Here is a 16427-nt window from a genome sequence, read left to right as displayed (position 1 = left end):
TTTAACCAAGTATTTCTCTATTCTGAGTAGTAAGGAGGAAATGGGTAGTAAGCAAGTGGCATTTTATCTCGATGATGGAATTTTAATGTGTAGGTGGAAACCGGTTGTTAAACCCGAACAGTCACAACAGTCTATATATAAAATAGGGCCATAGTAATGGCAACATCAGGGACAAGGTGATGTTAAAAAATCTCGAGAAACACCAAGGGTTGAGGGACAAGCTTGAAAAGATATGGAAGGTGAAAGCAGCAGTCCTTCTTGAAGTAATCTGAGCACTTGGGACCATTGATGGGAGTGGCTCCAGCAGATCCCGGGAACATCAGAGATCTCCATTGAGAAGATCTCAATACTACACAGGACCCTCAAGCTCCCAGGCCTCTGATAGAAGACTATATAAGAACTTGATTGCCTTCAGGTTACCTTTGGTAGTTCACTGGACTTCAGCTTTTTCCTTGATTGCACTTGAGCTTTTGATAAAGGACAATTACCTGCTACAATCACCAACATGCCTCTGCTCTTATTGCAATGCACAATAAAACCCCATAAGCATAATTAATGATCACAAACATACATTTTCAGTGTGATATTTTAACATAAGGGCAAAGTTTTGATGATGGGATTGTTTTAGCTGGGCATCTGTTTAAACCAGAGGTGCCAAACTCCTGGAGTACCCTAGCACTGTGCACATTCATGTTCATCCTGAAATAAAATATTTGATTCATCTAGCCAGACAATTATTAAGCTGATCCAAACACTGAAGCTGGGAAACCCTCAACTGCGCAGTGCTCTGATCCTCTGTGTCCTTCCCTTAAGGTGTCCTGACCCTCCATGTCCTTCCTGTTTGCCACCGGTGTGCTGGCTGTCGGGTTTCCTTGAGTGGCCCATTCTTCTGCCCTGTGCTGACGTTGGTATCTCTGTGACAGCAGGGAGCGTGGGTGATCCAGTCGTGCATGAGAGTGTTTCCTGTTGCCATCACTGACCTAAGCACAGAGGAGAGGGAGTGACCCTGGAGAGGAAAAGACATGGTGCTCCAAACAGGGTGGAAAACACTCACCCTCACTCAAAAACTGCACTCATCCTCTCTGACACAGGAAGAGACACACATTTTTGTAAATGTATGTGTAGAGGAAATGAGGAGTGACCTTGACTTTTCATTTGTGTGTGTGTTTTAAGATAATGACTGTCCATAAACCTCTCCAAATCTCACTTGTTTGAGTCTGTTTTAATTAAAAACACGAGATTGTTATGGGTTGCATGGGCCTTCAATCTCAGTTATAGCATGGTTTGAGGAGTCAGAAGGCCTCATCTCCTGCACGTCTCCTCTGCTGACCCGCTTCTCACCTTGAACACTGGTCTCTTCCGCTTGCTCTTCAAGTGCTGACTCAGTATAGAAAGGAGAGAATTAACACCAAGAGAGGAGGAAAGAAACACAGAGACACAGTGGGGCCCGAGATGACCTGTTGCCTCAGTAGGAGAGAGCCAAGTACTATGGATCTATTTGATTGAAAGATCTGTTTAAAATATCTTAAAACAGAACTATCCTGTGAATTTCCATCAAGAGGTGTAAATTTGTAATGCAGATTTTCTACCACATCACCAAAAGCAGCCATGCCAGTCTACAGTAAGATTCTGATTATATAACAAAACATACGGCTGTAACAGTGCTGCTAATTGTTGCCACAGAATTATGAAAAAGTTGAAACACAGTATGTTCACAGCTGATGGGCTGCATGGGGGCACTGAGTACACATTAATGGTGTCAGTGGAGCTGGATATGGCTGTAGCCATCAGGGAGGGCAATGTGGACTTGCGTCTAAAGAGGTTTTGTATGTGGTTGGTTTAAAAGTGAGCTCAGATATGAGTAGGGCTGGGATGCTAGACCTCACATTCGAACTTGTGAAGAGTGGTTATCTTTTATGAAGTGGGTGGGCCTATGCGAAACTCCATTGCTTAACCACAGGATATTTGACATCCTATTCTGTGTATACTTTCAAAATGTTCAAATTAAAACTGATAGTGAACTTGTAACTAAGTCTGCTATGACTTTTGCAGGTCACACTGGATAGTTGCTAAATGCCAAGAATGTAAATGTGTAATTTATGTAGTTTCCACCGCTAGCAAAGGCTCTTAACAAAGGCTCTCAGAGCTCTTAACAGAGTTAGATTCTGTAAGTCAAGACAAATGTGTTCATTTCTAAATCAAGTCTTTCTCATCGAGCTTAAAGGCAAGATTAAATAGTGCTATGTCATGTGGGGAGAATTTAACCAGATATTCCTTATCAGCCACAAACATATATGGATCCACAACTATGGGCCACAACTATGGAATTCAATTCTAGTTCTGGGAATGGCAGTATTTTTTAAATGCAAGGAGCTGGTCCTTTTTCTTTTAGCGAACTAGTAACCACAGATACATAACAAGGCAGGATTTATTGCCTTCAGAATTGTTGGTTTTGAATATGTACATTTGTTTTGTTTTGTTTTTTATTGCCACAGTATTTACTATAGTAATTACAGTAATATTATTATTAGTAACAAATTAGAGTGTTAATTTTTGAGTCTACAGTACCTAGCTCTACACACACTGCTTCAGTTTGCAATTAGCTTACAGGAGACCACCCATCTGTCTAAGAGCTTTGTGATAAGGAGATGAGTTGATGCAGCTGTGTTGGAGTGACAGACACAATAAACTCTGGATAGTGGGACTGCGAAACTAATCGCTCCACATTCTTACAATATGAATTATAAGTGAAAGGAACTTCTATACATTTTATACATTGCTATTCATACAAGACAATACAACACATACCCACAAACACAGAGTGAAGCGATATGCACAGTCTCAACAATCAGTATAACTGAAACCAACAAGCTCGTATATGACACTGCAGTAGTCATGTTTGAGACCCTAGGCAACAATATACAAGCCACAGTCCACCCCCAATGAACCCCTTGGAAACAAAAGCTGGAAACCAAGACAAAGACAACTCAGACAGAAGTCAGCAGTGTCGCAGAGCTCCACTATATCAGGAGTTAGACTAGGTGCCACCCTAACACAATTGCATTTTCTATTTACAATAAATGTGCCAATACACCTGGACTTCTTTTGCTGTGCTACAAGCTGCTATAATTAGGTTTAAATTGTACTTTAAATTGTACAAGTATCATACCTCTAAAGCAGTATTCAGTTCTTGGGATGACATAATTTGTAGCATTTGACTTTCCAGATCTTGATACTGTTTAGGATAACCTAGAGCTCGCCAACAGTTGTATTAAATTTTTGGACACATTTATTTGTTTTGTCCGTTTAACTTAATTGGTCGTTTTTCTCCAACAGAGTTTAAAAACTGCACACTTTTGACCTTTCAGATGGAATATCTGATTGTTGAGGCATCTTTTTCCCTGGCATCTTAGTTACGATGAGTGCGGTTGGGGCGTTGCAGGTTTAGCGCGTCCAGCTCTGCTCATCTTTTGGCAGGCTCTTTTTCTTCTCCAGGTCTGGCAAATCTCAGGCTCCTGCTTGGCTACACCAATTGTATTTTTTGGGTTGATTTCAGTGACTAAAATTGATCAAGGTAATAACGAGGCAGACAGTGTATACATTCATAAAGAACTTAGATGTGTACTATGAGCCATGAAATATGAAACATTTCTCCTCATCTGTAGAGAAGCACCAAAGTTCTGTTTGTTGTTTGAGTATGTTGCGTTCTGATAAGTCAATCTTACCCAGCAATGGAAAGGAACCATGAAGACAATGGGTTGTTTGCTCTTCAGGGAATCAAATACAAATACAAGTATAATCCAACAGTACAAAGATGAAAGATTGTGCCTGGCTATGGAAGAAATACAATGGTGGCCCATAAGTGAGACCCTGAAATCTGCTAAACAAAAATTAACTTGCAGCTAGACTGCAGAGATACACAAAATAAGCAGCAGCCAAAAGAATAAATGCCCTCTTAACCAAAGAACCATGAAAAGTATACTGTCAGTTACGATGCAACAGAACCTTGACTGTAGATACACCCAGAACGGTGGATGTATCCATCAGAACAATACTGGAAGAACATATGAGAGAATGAATCATAGCACAACACCAGTGCTCAGTGGTTAAGACATCTCAAAGCAGAGCACCACAGTGTGCCAGAGCAGGAACCACTCTGCATTACAACAACGGATATACAAGAGAGGGTCAAACATGAAAACTTGGGCAAGACTTGTCTCTGATGCAAACCATGCCAACTAGCTGAAGATACTAGCAGCTCCAAATGGTCAACTATCAGAACAAAAGAACCAAGCTGATAACTCCCTGCACCCATCCGGGCTTACTAATACAAAGCGGGACATTACTAGTCATGAAGGACCCCAACAAGGGTCAAATACCATCCCGGTGCAAACCAATAACCTGCCTGTCCACAACTAGTATTCCTGTCCTCTCTCTGACCTCTCCTTCACCCTCATTCTCTGCCTCTGTCTGTCTCCCTCTGTCCCCTCCCCCGCCCTCATTCTCTGCCTCTGTCTGTCTCCCTCTGTCTCCTCCCCCGCCCTCATTCTCTGCCTCTGTCTGTCTCCCTCTGTCCCCTCCCCCGCCCTCATTCTCTGCCTCTGTCTGTCTCCCTCTGTCTCCTCCCCCGCCCTCATTCTCTGCCTCTGTCTGTCTCCCTCTGTCCCCTCCCCCGCCCTCATTCTCTGCCTCTGTCTGTCTCCCTCTGTCCCCTCCCCCGCCCTCATTCTCTGCCTCTGTCTGTCTCCCTCTGTCCCCTCCCCCGCCCTCATTCTCTGCCTCTGTCTGTCTCCCTCTGTCCCCTCCCCCGCCCTCATTCTCTGCCTCTGTCTGTCTCCCTCTGTCCCCTCCCCCGCCCTCATTCTCTGCCTCTGTCTGTCTCCCTCTGTCCCCTCCCCCGCCCTCATTCTCTGCCTCTGTCTGTCTCCCTCTGTCCCCTCCCCCGCCCTCATTCTCTATCTCTGTCTGTCTCCCTCTGTCCCCTCCCCCGCCCTCATTCTCTGCCTCTGTCTGTCTCCCTCTGTCCCCTCCCCCGCCCTCATTCTCTGCCTCTGTCTGTCTCCCTCTGTCCCCTCCCCCGCCCTCATTCTCTGCCTCTGTCTGTCTCCCTCTGTCCCCTCCCCCGCCCTCATTCTCTATCTCTGTCTGTCTCCCTCTGTCCCCTCCCCCGCCCTCATTCTCTGCCTCTGTCTGTCTCCCTCTGTCCCCTCCCCCGCCCTCATTCTCTGCCTCTGTCTGTCTCCCTCTGTCCCCTCCCCCGCCCTCATTCTCTGCCTCTGTCTGTCTCCCTCTGTCCCCTCCCCCGCCCTCATTCTCTGCCTCTGTCTGTCTCCCTCTGTCCCCTCCCCCGCCCTCATTCTCTGCCTCTGTCTGTCTCCCTCTGTCCCCTCCCCCGCCCTCATTCTCTGCCTCTGTCTGTCTCCCTCTGTCCCCTCCCCCGCCCTCATTCTCTGCCTCTGTCTGTCTCCCTCTGTCCCCTCCCCCGCCCTCATTCTCTGCCTCTGTCTGTCTCCCTCTGTCCCCTCCCCCGCCCTCATTCTCTGCCTCTGTCTGTCTCCCTCTGTCCCCTCCCCCGCCCTCATTCTCTGTCTCTGTCTGTCTGTCTCTGTCCCCTCCCCCGCCCTCATTCTCTGCCTCTGTCTGTCTGTCTCCCTCTGTCCCCTCCCCCGCCCTCATTCTCTGCCTCTGTCTGTCTCCCTCTGTCCCCTCCCCCGCCCTCATTCTCTGCCTCTGTCTGTCTCCCTCTGTCCCCTCCCCCGCCCTCATTCTCTGCCTCTGTCTGTCTCCCTCTGTCCCCTCCCCCGCCCTCATTCTCTGCCTCTGTCTGTCTCCCTCTGTCCCCTCCCCCGCCCTCATTCTCTGCCTCTGTCTGTCTCCCTCTGTCCCCTCCCCCGCCCTCATTCTCTGCCTCTGTCTGTCTCCCTCTGTCCCCTCCCCCGCCCTCATTCTCTGCCTCTGTCTGTCTCCCTCTGTCCCCTCCCCCGCCCTCATTCTCTGCCTCTGTCTGTCTCCCTCTGTCCCCTCCCCCGCCCTCATTCTCTGCCTCTGTCTGTCTCCCTCTGTCCCCTCCCCCGCCCTCATTCTCTGCCTCTGTCTGTCTCCCTCTGTCCCCTCCCCCGCCCTCATTCTCTGCCTCTGTCTGTCTCCCTCTGTCCCCTCCCCCGCCCTCATTCTCTGCCTCTGTCTGTCTCCCTCTGTCCCCTCCCCCGCCCTCATTCTCTGCCTCTGTCTGTCTCCCTCTGTCCCCTCCCCCGCCCTCATTCTCTGCCTCTGTCTGTCTCCCTCTGTCCCCTCCCCCGCCCTCATTCTCTGCCTCTGTCTGTCTCCCTCTGTCCCCTCCCCCGCCCTCATTCTCTGCCTCTGTCTGTCTGTCTCCCTCTGTCCCCTCCCCCGCCCTCATTCTCTGCCTCTGTCTGTCTCCCTCTGTCCCCTCCCCCGCCCTCATTCTCTGCCTCTGTCTGTCTCCCTCTGTCCCCTCCCCCGCCCTCATTCTCTGCCTCTGTCTGTCTCCCTCTGTCCCCTCCCCCGCCCTCATTCTCTGCCTCTGTCTGTCTCCCTCTGTCCCCTCCCCCGCCCTCATTCTCTGCCTCTGTCTGTCTCCCTCTGTCCCCTCCCCCGCCCTCATTCTCTGCCTCTGTCTGTCTCCCTCTGTCCCCTCCCCCGCCCTCATTCTCTGCCTCTGTCTGTCTCCCTCTGTCCCCTCCCCCGCCCTCATTCTCTGCCTCTGTCTGTCTCCCTCTGTCCCCTCCCCCGCCCTCATTCTCTGCCTCTGTCTGTCTCCCTCTGTCCCCTCCCCCGCCCTCATTCTCTGCCTCTGTCTGTCTCCCTCTGTCCCCTCCCCCGCCCTCATTCTCTGCCTCTGTCTGTCTCCCTCTGTCCCCTCCCCCGCCCTCATTCTCTGCCTCTGTCTGTCTCCCTCTGTCCCCTCCCCCGCCCTCATTCTCTGCCTCTGTCTGTCTCCCTCTGTCCCCTCCCCCGCCCTCATTCTCTGCCTCTGTCTGTCTCCCTCTGTCCCCTCCCCCGCCCTCATTCTCTGCCTCTGTCTGTCTCCCTCTGTCCCCTCCCCCGCCCTCATTCTCTGCCTCTGTCTGTCTCCCTCTGTCCCCTCCCCCGCCCTCATTCTCTGCCTCTGTCTGTCTCCCTCTGTCCCCTCCCCCGCCCTCATTCTCTGCCTCTGTCTGTCTCCCTCTGTCCCCTCCCCCGCCCTCATTCTCTGCCTCTGTCTGTCTGTCTCCCTCTGTCCCCTCCCCCGCCCTCATTCTCTGCCTCTGTCTGTCTCCCTCTGTCCCCTCCCCCGCCCTCATTCTCTATCTCTGTCTGTCTCCCTCTGTCCCCTCCCCCGCCCTCATTCTCTGCCTCTGTCTGTCTCCCTCTGTCCCCTCCCCCGCCCTCATTCTCTGCCTCTGTCTGTCTCCCTCTGTCCCCTCCCCCGCCCTCATTCTCTGCCTCTGTCTGTCTCCCTCTGTCCCCTCCCCCGCCCTCATTCTCTGCCTCTGTCTGTCTCCCTCTGTCCCCTCCCCCGCCCTCATTCTCTGCCTCTGTCTGTCTGTCTCTCTGTCTTTTTCCTCCTCCTCTCACTGAACTCCTCCATCCCCCTTTCAACTCTTTAAGAAGTCATAACAGGTGCGCTGCCAGACTTGTACCGTTAGCCTTTGATGAGCTACATTTCACGTGCGGTACTATATACAACAATAATCCTGTTAATGTTTTCTACAACAAGGTTTTTTTTACAAAGCATTTTGAAAATTGACACAAAATAAATTTAGACTCCAAAAGTGGTGGGGGTTTTTTTGTTTGTTTGTTTTTTTAGTTAATGTTATTTAAACTTTGTGGAATTTCAACATGCACATTTGTGGATGTTACACAGGACCCCCAGGAAAGTGGAAAACCCATGACTATCTAGGTTCCCCTCAAACCTTAACTCATAAAACTGATGACCATATTTACCACAAGCACAAAGAGTGTCCCCCAAATGGAGTGCATGGTCTAAAGTGCTTTAGCACACTGAAACTTTTTGCACAATAACTTTAACATTTGTAATACATTTGTATATATTGATGATAGCAAATAGTAAAATAGATTAATAATACCTATATTTTATGTATTTATGACTTTCTAAATCTTTTTACTTTTCTTTTCATTTTCTAGTCTGTCACCTGTGATGCAGGCCACAGAAATCACCCCATAAAGAATCCCATTTAATTTTTGATAGCAAACAAGCTAATAATCAAATCCGCAAAAGTTAACCCCATGAGAGTCAAGGGTGGACTGTATGTTAGCAAACTGTAGCTCTCTTTTCATGTACAGTAATATAACAATACAGTAGCTAAAGTTATTCAGCCCAGGCCGGGAGTTTATAAAGCAGTGTCCACCTCAAACAGCTGTTGCCAGTTTTCACAAAGACACACACACAACGCTCATAATTACTTGGGCTACTTCATTCTGAACAACACGACACACACATGGCACACAAACATCTTTATTCGATGTCTGTGTCCAGGTTTCCTGTTCTGTGGGGTTTTGAGCAGCAGAAATGGGAGTGCAGAGTTGACCTCATGCCCTACAGCTGTGGGTGGCTCTCCGTCATCCCCCACCCTCCACTGCATGCTCACGTGCCACTTTTACAGGCCACAAAACATCAGCTGGTTAGATCAAATGAGGCATTCTAGTGCAATGCTTGCTGCAAATTCCCATTAAATTCCACTCTGCTATCACAAGTACAAAAGACATTTCCATTTCTGAACCACATATTTTTCTTTTAACATATTTCACATTTATCAGACATCATTTATCTAAGTTTCACTCATATAATCCCTTGAATGAAACCAGGCTACCTTTATGTTCCTGGGGTAGGCTGCAAGTTCTACTTGTACTATTAAAGAGAGTTTCAATGGTACAGGGTTTCTTGACACAGGGAATGACATCTGCATATCTTCTTGAGGAAGATGGTAAGCCCGAGGGGTAAAATAAATGTATGCCATTATACCATTGTGCTGCTACAGGCTGGCCAGAAGGGAATAACTCACTGCTCAGATTTGAGAGACCCCATTCACAGGAGCGTGGGGAAAGCATCAGGTGACTCAGGGTAGGTACAGACAGGAAGTAGCTCTTTGCTACTGCTCAGTTGACTTGCAGCTTTACAGAGGCTGGAATTAATGGTTGAGAGCTTATCAGAAATATGAAATGTTGTTCGCAGTGGTTTTATAACAGGGTAGCCGTTAAGACAGTGGAAAATGTTTTCAAAACAGGCCACTTTTTTTTTTTAGAAACTTCTTAATATTGCCTTTAGGAACAAACGAGTTTGAAAAAAAAACAACATCTTGATCATCAAACGAAACACGATCGCGTATAGTTAAAGCAGCTTCTGTTAGATGATGAGGTCCTCTTCTCATCCCCCACAGAGCGCCGAGTCGGCCCGCACTACTGCTGTAGAGAGGGGGGTGTGTTGAAAAAGGTTGAAACTTGACTATTGTGAAAAAATAGAACAAATACTAAAATGCCATGTTATTTTCCAGACAAGTACGTTTTGAAGTGATATAACAACTGTTGGTTTCTAAAAGCACGTTGTCTTTTCCCCCCGGAGTACTCCCCTCGGTAAGTAATGGAACAGGCCGAGGCCGAAGGCTCAGCACTTTGATTAACCCTATCGAGTAAAGAGCCGAGAGTCGGACCTCACGGAGTGGGTAGAAAGACCTGCTAACCTTTAAAAACCTTATTTAAGTCATCATCTGAGCGGTGAACTGAGTCGAGCATTTATGAAGACTCACTTTGCTAGTGATGGATGGAGGCTGCTTCGTTTTACTTTGTGAGGGATCGGAGTGGAATAAGCCGGTGTCCTAAGCTGCTGCGGTCTTGCGTCTTCTTCGGGTCAGTTTTCTTTTCTCTTTGGAAAGTAGCTAACCTACATAGCTGCTTAATCTTAAACTCAGATCACTTCCTTTTTTGGTTATTTCATGTAAAGCAAAGGGGTTGTTATTGCAACAGTGCATCAACGACAGTTACGCCATACGAAGTTTGGGGAACTTTCGCGTGTAAACTTGGAGAGCCTGCTCATATGCCACGGCCACCATAACTGAGGTTTACTGTGACTAATCTGGTCTGTTTGCATAGTATATCGACTTATTTTTAATTGGAAATATAGTATTTTTATTCTATGTCTAGGTTTGAACAAAACATGCCTGATCCTCTAGTTTGCTACAACATATATGCATGTCACCAGTTCCAAGAATTGATCGCTACCTTAAAGTCAATGAGCTGTGAAACTGGGAGTGGTTAAATCACATTGTATTGAAAAGCCATATACTTAATTTTAGTCGAATAGAAGGAACTGTTTTGGAACAGTTCAGAAGAAAACCCTTACAATCAGAATACCTGACTTTAAGACCCTCGATCTTAATCTCAGTCCTGTAATGCACAGATTAGTGATCGTGTAGTGTTTGTACCAGCACACCTGACTAAATGGCTTGCGAGTACATGATGAACTCAGGTGTGTTAGAGAACGAAAATAACTAAAATGTGAATCCGAGCCACAGGAGTGCAGTTGGGACCAGATCACCTTCTATAAACCCCTGGCTTTACAGGTTGCAAATACCCAAGCACAGACGGAATAGCTCGTCCTGAAATCGGCCGGTCCTTCCCTATCTTCAAATCTCCAAATCTCTAAAGGAAATTCATCCGTAATTAGCCAGGCCTGTAATGCTTCGCCACAGGAGATTTGAGAGCTTTTTAACGCACTGTTGTGCGTGGCCTCTGCATCCTCCCTTGATGCCGCCTCTGCTGCTCTGTAGTACAGCAGCGCTGATGCGTCCAGATAGAAGGAATGTGTGGGCATATATTACACCTGTGAGCACATGCCGCACCACCAATGTTGTGTGTTGTGTCGTTCTCAGTTAACCGACTCAAAGTAATATTTGTTAGTGTGTTGTGTAGCCTATCATGTGTTTGTTGTATGTATTGTTTGATGGCCAAGGAATTCTTTATATATATATATTCAAGCTGTTTTAGAATTAGAATTAGAATATTACTTAACATAAGCCAGAAGTCTAGTAGGAATCTAGGCTATGAAGTCTGAATCTATTGTGTGTGTGTGTGTGTTTGTTTGTTTGTTTGTGTTTGTGTTGCAGGGTGTAAAGGTCTTTGTGTGAGAAATGGGAGCGATGCTGCTCAATCGATTGCTCTGCCTGTGGCTGCTCTCTCTGAACGTTTTGTGGACCGGCCTCCATGGCCATGAGCTCAAATCCACAAGATGGCCGCTGTTCCCCCAGAAGCCTTTGCTGCTGGCCTGGAACGCTCCGACGGAGGATTGCGGCCCTCGCCATGGCATCTACTTCCAGCTGGGTCAGTTCCAGATTGTGGCCTCGCCCAGCGAGGGCTTTGTTAAGCAGAACCTCACCATCTTTTACAAGGACCGATTGGGGCTGTACCCCTACTATGAGCATGATGGCACACCAGTCAATGGCGGCCTTCCCCAGGTAGCAAGCCTCACCCAGCACCTGGAAAAAATACCAGAAGGCATGAAAAAGTACATTAGAGAGCCGACGGCAAAGGGCCTGGCGGTCCTCGACTGGGAGGAATGGCGGCCCCTGTGGATACGCAACTGGGACGCTAAAGACATCTACCGCAACCAGTCGCGGCGACTGATCTCTTCCAAAAACCCTGGCTGGACACCGGAAGAGGTGGCCAAGGTAGCGCAGCAGGACTTTGAGCTGTCCGCACAGCGTTTCATGTTGGAGACCCTGCGCGTGGCCAAGAGCCTGCGTCCCGGCCAGCTGTGGGGCTTCTATCTGTTCCCTGACTGCTACAACCACGACTACCGCACCAGCCTGTCTAACTACACGGGTCGTTGCCCGGAAAAGGAGGTCAAACGGAATGACCAGCTCAGCTGGCTGTGGACAGAGAGCACAGCCCTGTTCCCTTCCATATACATGGGTCGGATGCTGAGGAACCGGGAGAGCGGACGGCAATTCGTCAGGAACCGGGTCATGGAGGGCATGCGGTTGGCCTCTACCGGCGATGGCCTCGCCCGACCTGTGTTCGTGTATACACGCCCCACCTATACTAATGAACTCACACTATTGACTGAGGTAAGAGGAAACACACCTTCACACAAACACACCTTAACAACATGCGTGTACGTGCACACACACATATATATGCATGCAGACACACATAAACAAACCCGCACACATATTCATAATACACCCACATGCACACATACAGAAGATGTTCTGTGTAGATAGATACATACATACATACATGCACCACCTACTTTATTGAAGTCCTGCACTCACAGGAAAATGCTGACAAGTAGCTACCATGCAACGAAACATTTTCGTCCCATAAACTAAAAGAGGTGAACCAGGTCAGGTTTTTAAGTGACAGTGCAATTCAATTTTACACTAAGTATATATTACTTATTCATAAATAAGGCTGTTATTACACTTAAAATATGTTTGCATGGAAAATGAGCAGAGCTTCTGGCCTCTGCAATGGAATCTGTGAAGAACAGATTGCATTACTGAGCTGATTTTTAGCTGAGCAGGTTCTGTTACTGAACGGATTCCCTGTGTGTGTGTCTATATATAGGCTTCTGTATTTATTTACATACTCAGTCCATCTTAAATTCCTTGCTGCTCATTGTGGTCTGTTGGTAGCCTGGAATAGCCAGGATAAATTTGGTGAGACACCACCATTTCTGGAATATAAATCATGCAGAAATACCAGTGTCAGCTCAGAAACAGCACATGCAGGCACACGCGCACACACACGCGCACACACACACGTGTGCGCGCACACACACACCGTTAGATTTTAAAAAAATCTTTCTTAAAACAAAGACTCCTGTGTTCAAGAGATTCTGATTTGTGGCTCTTTGTGTTTCTAGAGCAGCCACCCCCAGCAGTGTGTGTTGCTCTGTAGCCTTGTTACATGGTTGCCCCTGATGTGGTGCTGTTGGGGCCCCACTCTGGATTCAGGAGTGGGGGGTGGGGGGTTGTTGGGGGTAATAGAATCGAAAATTGCCTCAGAGTGAGGTTGTGCGTGATGATGATGATCTGTCCTGCCAGAAGCAAGGTAATGCAGATCATATACAAATCTCAGTGAGAAACACTAATCACACATCTGCTGGATCATATTGGGGCTGATCAGAAACCATCACTTTCAAACATCTGGCTTTTATTTCCTTGAAATGTTGCCCATTTTTCTGAGGCTTGGGGAGTTGCTTAGTGGCTCAGGTAAGAGGTAACAGCTCTTCTTCTTCAGGTGGCAGTAGCTTAGTTGGGTTGGGGCCTCCAAAAAAGTTAATTGAAGCCACAGGAGTCTTGGTTCAAACCTCACATGTGAAGCAGAAGTCCTCTCTTCTCCCTGAGAGACCTTGGATGCATCTGTCTGAAATACAGCAAGTGCTGTTATTATGTTTCTTCTAAATGCTAAAAAAAATCTACAGTAATCGGAACAGAACTCTAGTAAGAGAGGGATGCATCTAAAAATTGTGGGTTTACTTCCTTTTTTGCAAACCATCTGCATTTTGCTTTAAATTTATTTATTTATTTATTTTTACAGTCGATGTGTTATACAGCTCAGTGAATTCAACACTTCTTGAATTGCACTTCAATTTCAGTTAAACGTTTTCAGTAAAAGATGCACAAAGTGCTTGGTGTAGTTCATGTTCAGACTGAAAGAAATTTGAACATTGGAGTTTCTGTCAGCAGTAGATGATGTGTGGGTGCAAATGATGTCACTTTCTACTCCTACTGAAACAGCCATTACTATTACACAGACAATGTTGGGCAGTGGAAGAATGGGTGTGTGTTTGTGTGGTGGGGGTGGTGGGGGTGTTGTGATAAAGGGGAATGTGATTCTGAGCAGTACTGTGTAAAGAAAAAACACACCCATAACCATGTTCCAGTGTTTAACAGTGGCAGTGTTAGTGTGTGAATGAACATTTTTGAAATTGCCTAATGCTAGCTTTACATGAGTCTGGTCCTCATAATTCCAGAAGTCATTTTATCATTTTTCATGGAGCCTGTGCATAGACAATTTGGATGTATCTGTTTCACACTCAGCGTAAGTGGGTCTCAAACTGATTACTGTGTTCCCATATCTATATTAGCATTCACCTTTTGATTTGTTTTTCTCCTGTATTTTGACTTGCTTGTATTCCTTCTCTTTCTTACTCTCTCTCTCTCTCTCTCTCTCTCTCTCTCTCTCTCTCTCTCTCTCTCTCTCTCTCTCTCTCTCTCTCTCTCTCTCTCTCTTTCCCCACAGATGGACTTGGTCTCTACTATAGGGGAGAGTGTATCTCTTGGGGCGGCTGGGGTTATCTTCTGGGGCGACTCCACCTATGCCAGCAGTAATGTAAGAGTCTGCCCTGATTAGTAAGCCCCCGTAGGACTGAGTTTTTGCAAACCCATATATTTCTTATCTCCTTATGGGGGTCTCCATGGCATGACTTCATTGTAGCCAGTCTAATATAACATTACAGAAGAGTTTAGTGTGAATCCCAAAATTGTTTACACAATACCAACAAAAAATAATAAATAAATAAAAAACATTTCTTAACCTGTCCTGTCTCATCCTGCCCTGTCTAGGAATTCATTTGCATTTGCACATTGTTAGGAGCAATGCTGTAGGGACCAGGAAAACTGCATTTATTTTGTTATTCTGTACCTTTCTGTGCCTTTCTCAAAGAAATGTGCAGAGCATATGTTATATCACGTTGACTAAATACATAAAAATAAAGCTAATGTAATAACAGCTTATAGCTATAACTGATATTTTAACAACTTGTATAGCAGTAATGTAAAAGGCATCTGGGGGATCCTGACTGCTGTCCCGGTTCCTTCGTGCAGGTGAGCTGTTTCAGTCTGAGCGACTACCTGCGGGGTCCACTGGGCCGCTACCTCCTCAACGTGTCAACTGCGGCGGAGCAGTGCAGCCGGCTGCTGTGCACCTCTAGGGGGCGCTGCTTGCGCAAGCACGCCGACACAGACACCTACCTGCACCTGAGCCCCCACACCCACCGGTTGGAGCTGCAGGGCAGCCGGCTGGTGGTGCACGGGCAGCTAGGTGTGGAGGAGCAAGCCCGTCTGCACCAGGACTTCCAGTGCCAATGCTACAGTGGGTACGTGGGCCCCGGGTGCACTCAGGCCGATACTGCAGACGGGACCGTATTTGCCCACAGTGCGCAGCTGCCCGGCCTGCTGGGGGCGCTAGCACTGGTCCTGCTGCTACAGTAAGGGCGAGTGGAAAGATGTGTGCAGGAACGGCACAGAGGAACACACTGGAGGTTCTCCGTGTGGGACTGGACGTGGGAGACTTCAGGACATTGCACAGGAAGATGTGGAGTGGATGAGGAAAGGAAACAGAGGAAACACTGCTGCTTTTGAGGGAGCGTTTAATGTAGTACTATGTGAGCAGTCTTACCCTTACCGCACAGGACAAACTACACACAAAGAAGTTGATGATTTTACACTGTGCCTGAAAGAAATCATTTGGAAAGCTTATGTGAGCATGTTTATGTCCAAGTATTATAATGCATACTTGGAAATGTCTCTATATTCAGGTCACATATGATTTTAAGTGCTTTATGTCCTTTTGATCTTTAATCCGTGGGAATATTTTGGACCATTGTATGTTGCCTTATCTTTTACAGGCAAGTTGTTGGCGAGTTTTAGGAGTTGCAGAGTAACAGGCTACAGGTAGTGGATGCAGTACTAAAGACAAAAACTGAGCAGCTTTACCGAAAACCTCTCTTACTGACCACTGCTGGATGGTGTCGTATGAACAGAGTTATATTTCATCTACCAAAGCACAAACCTTTCACCTCAAATCTTGGTCCCCTATTTCATGAACTTGTGTCTTTTTATGGAACAAACTGGAATATTTTTAGTGATATATGTGTGTGTTGTTTTTTATTTTAGATAATTTGCTATATTCTCTTCAATTGTTATTTGAAAAATATCAATGATTGTCATGTTTACGTGTGTGTGTGTGTGTGTGTGTGTGTGTGTGTGTGTGTGTGTGTGTGTGTCTTGATGGATGTTTTTATCTGTTTTTTAGTTCCTCAAGAAGTGACTTGCCTCTATCAGTGGTAAAGAGACTTTTACAGTCAGATTAAACACACCAAAGCCTACTATTGTCTTTTTTTAAAACCAAATTTTGCTTATTCTTTTCCATACGAAAATGGTTTGATTCGGTCATATCTACATTAGAAGGTATCATTTCCTTCATAGATATAAAAAATTGTTTTGTATGTTGGTCAGAATACAAAGAATTGTAACTAAACATTTCCTATTATTTTCTACAATAAATCAGAGATTTCAGACCTGTGATGTTATTAGTTCACATGGGGTGAAGTGCTCATACTGTGCATACCTTGCTTTGAAATGTTTGACGTGTGTAGTGTCTGACCTGTGTTCATATTCCTT

At 46.6% G+C, this 16427-nt stretch overlaps 1 protein-coding gene and 1 long non-coding RNA gene across 2 annotated transcripts; one reads left to right on the top strand and one right to left on the bottom strand.

Annotated features, from left to right (window-relative positions):
* Window positions 1-9855, bottom strand: LOC118240395. Its single transcript, XR_004775399.1, has 2 exons — window positions 9768-9855; window positions 1-980 (listed from the first exon to the last, which is right to left on the bottom strand). It is a non-coding gene; the product is annotated as an uncharacterized LOC118240395 (long non-coding RNA).
* Window positions 9779-16322, top strand: hyal2b (hyaluronidase 2b). The gene is made up of 4 exons (XM_027020395.2): window positions 9779-9867; window positions 11124-12083; window positions 14266-14355; window positions 14850-16322. The coding sequence occupies exons 2-4, from the start codon at window positions 11148-11150 to the stop codon at window positions 15234-15236; spliced, it is 1413 nt and encodes a 470-aa protein (XP_026876196.2). The 5' UTR covers window positions 9779-9867; window positions 11124-11147; the 3' UTR covers window positions 15237-16322.
* The last annotated feature ends 105 nt before the right edge of the window (window positions 16323-16427 follow it).

The sequence above is a fragment of the Electrophorus electricus genome, chromosome 20 (assembly GCF_013358815.1).
Source record: "Electrophorus electricus isolate fEleEle1 chromosome 20, fEleEle1.pri, whole genome shotgun sequence".
In the NCBI taxonomy this organism is placed as follows: domain Eukaryota; kingdom Metazoa; phylum Chordata; class Actinopteri; order Gymnotiformes; family Gymnotidae; genus Electrophorus; species Electrophorus electricus.
Note: the sequence above shows the minus strand (reverse complement) of the source record. Positions and strands in the feature narration are given on the sequence as shown.

What these genes read in the sequence shown, in the direction of transcription:
- hyal2b (XM_027020395.2), top strand. Translation starts at nt 11,148, where the DNA reads ATGGGAGCGATGCTGCTCAATCGATTGCTCTGCCTGTGGCTGCTCTCT. An exon ending in AACTCACACTATTGACTGAG is followed by an intron (nt 12,084 to 14,265) that starts GTAAGAGGAAAC and finishes CTTTCCCCACAG; the next exon opens with ATGGACTTGGTCTCTACTAT. An exon ending in CCACCTATGCCAGCAGTAAT is followed by an intron (nt 14,356 to 14,849) that starts GTAAGAGTCTGC and finishes TCCTTCGTGCAG; the next exon opens with GTGAGCTGTTTCAGTCTGAG.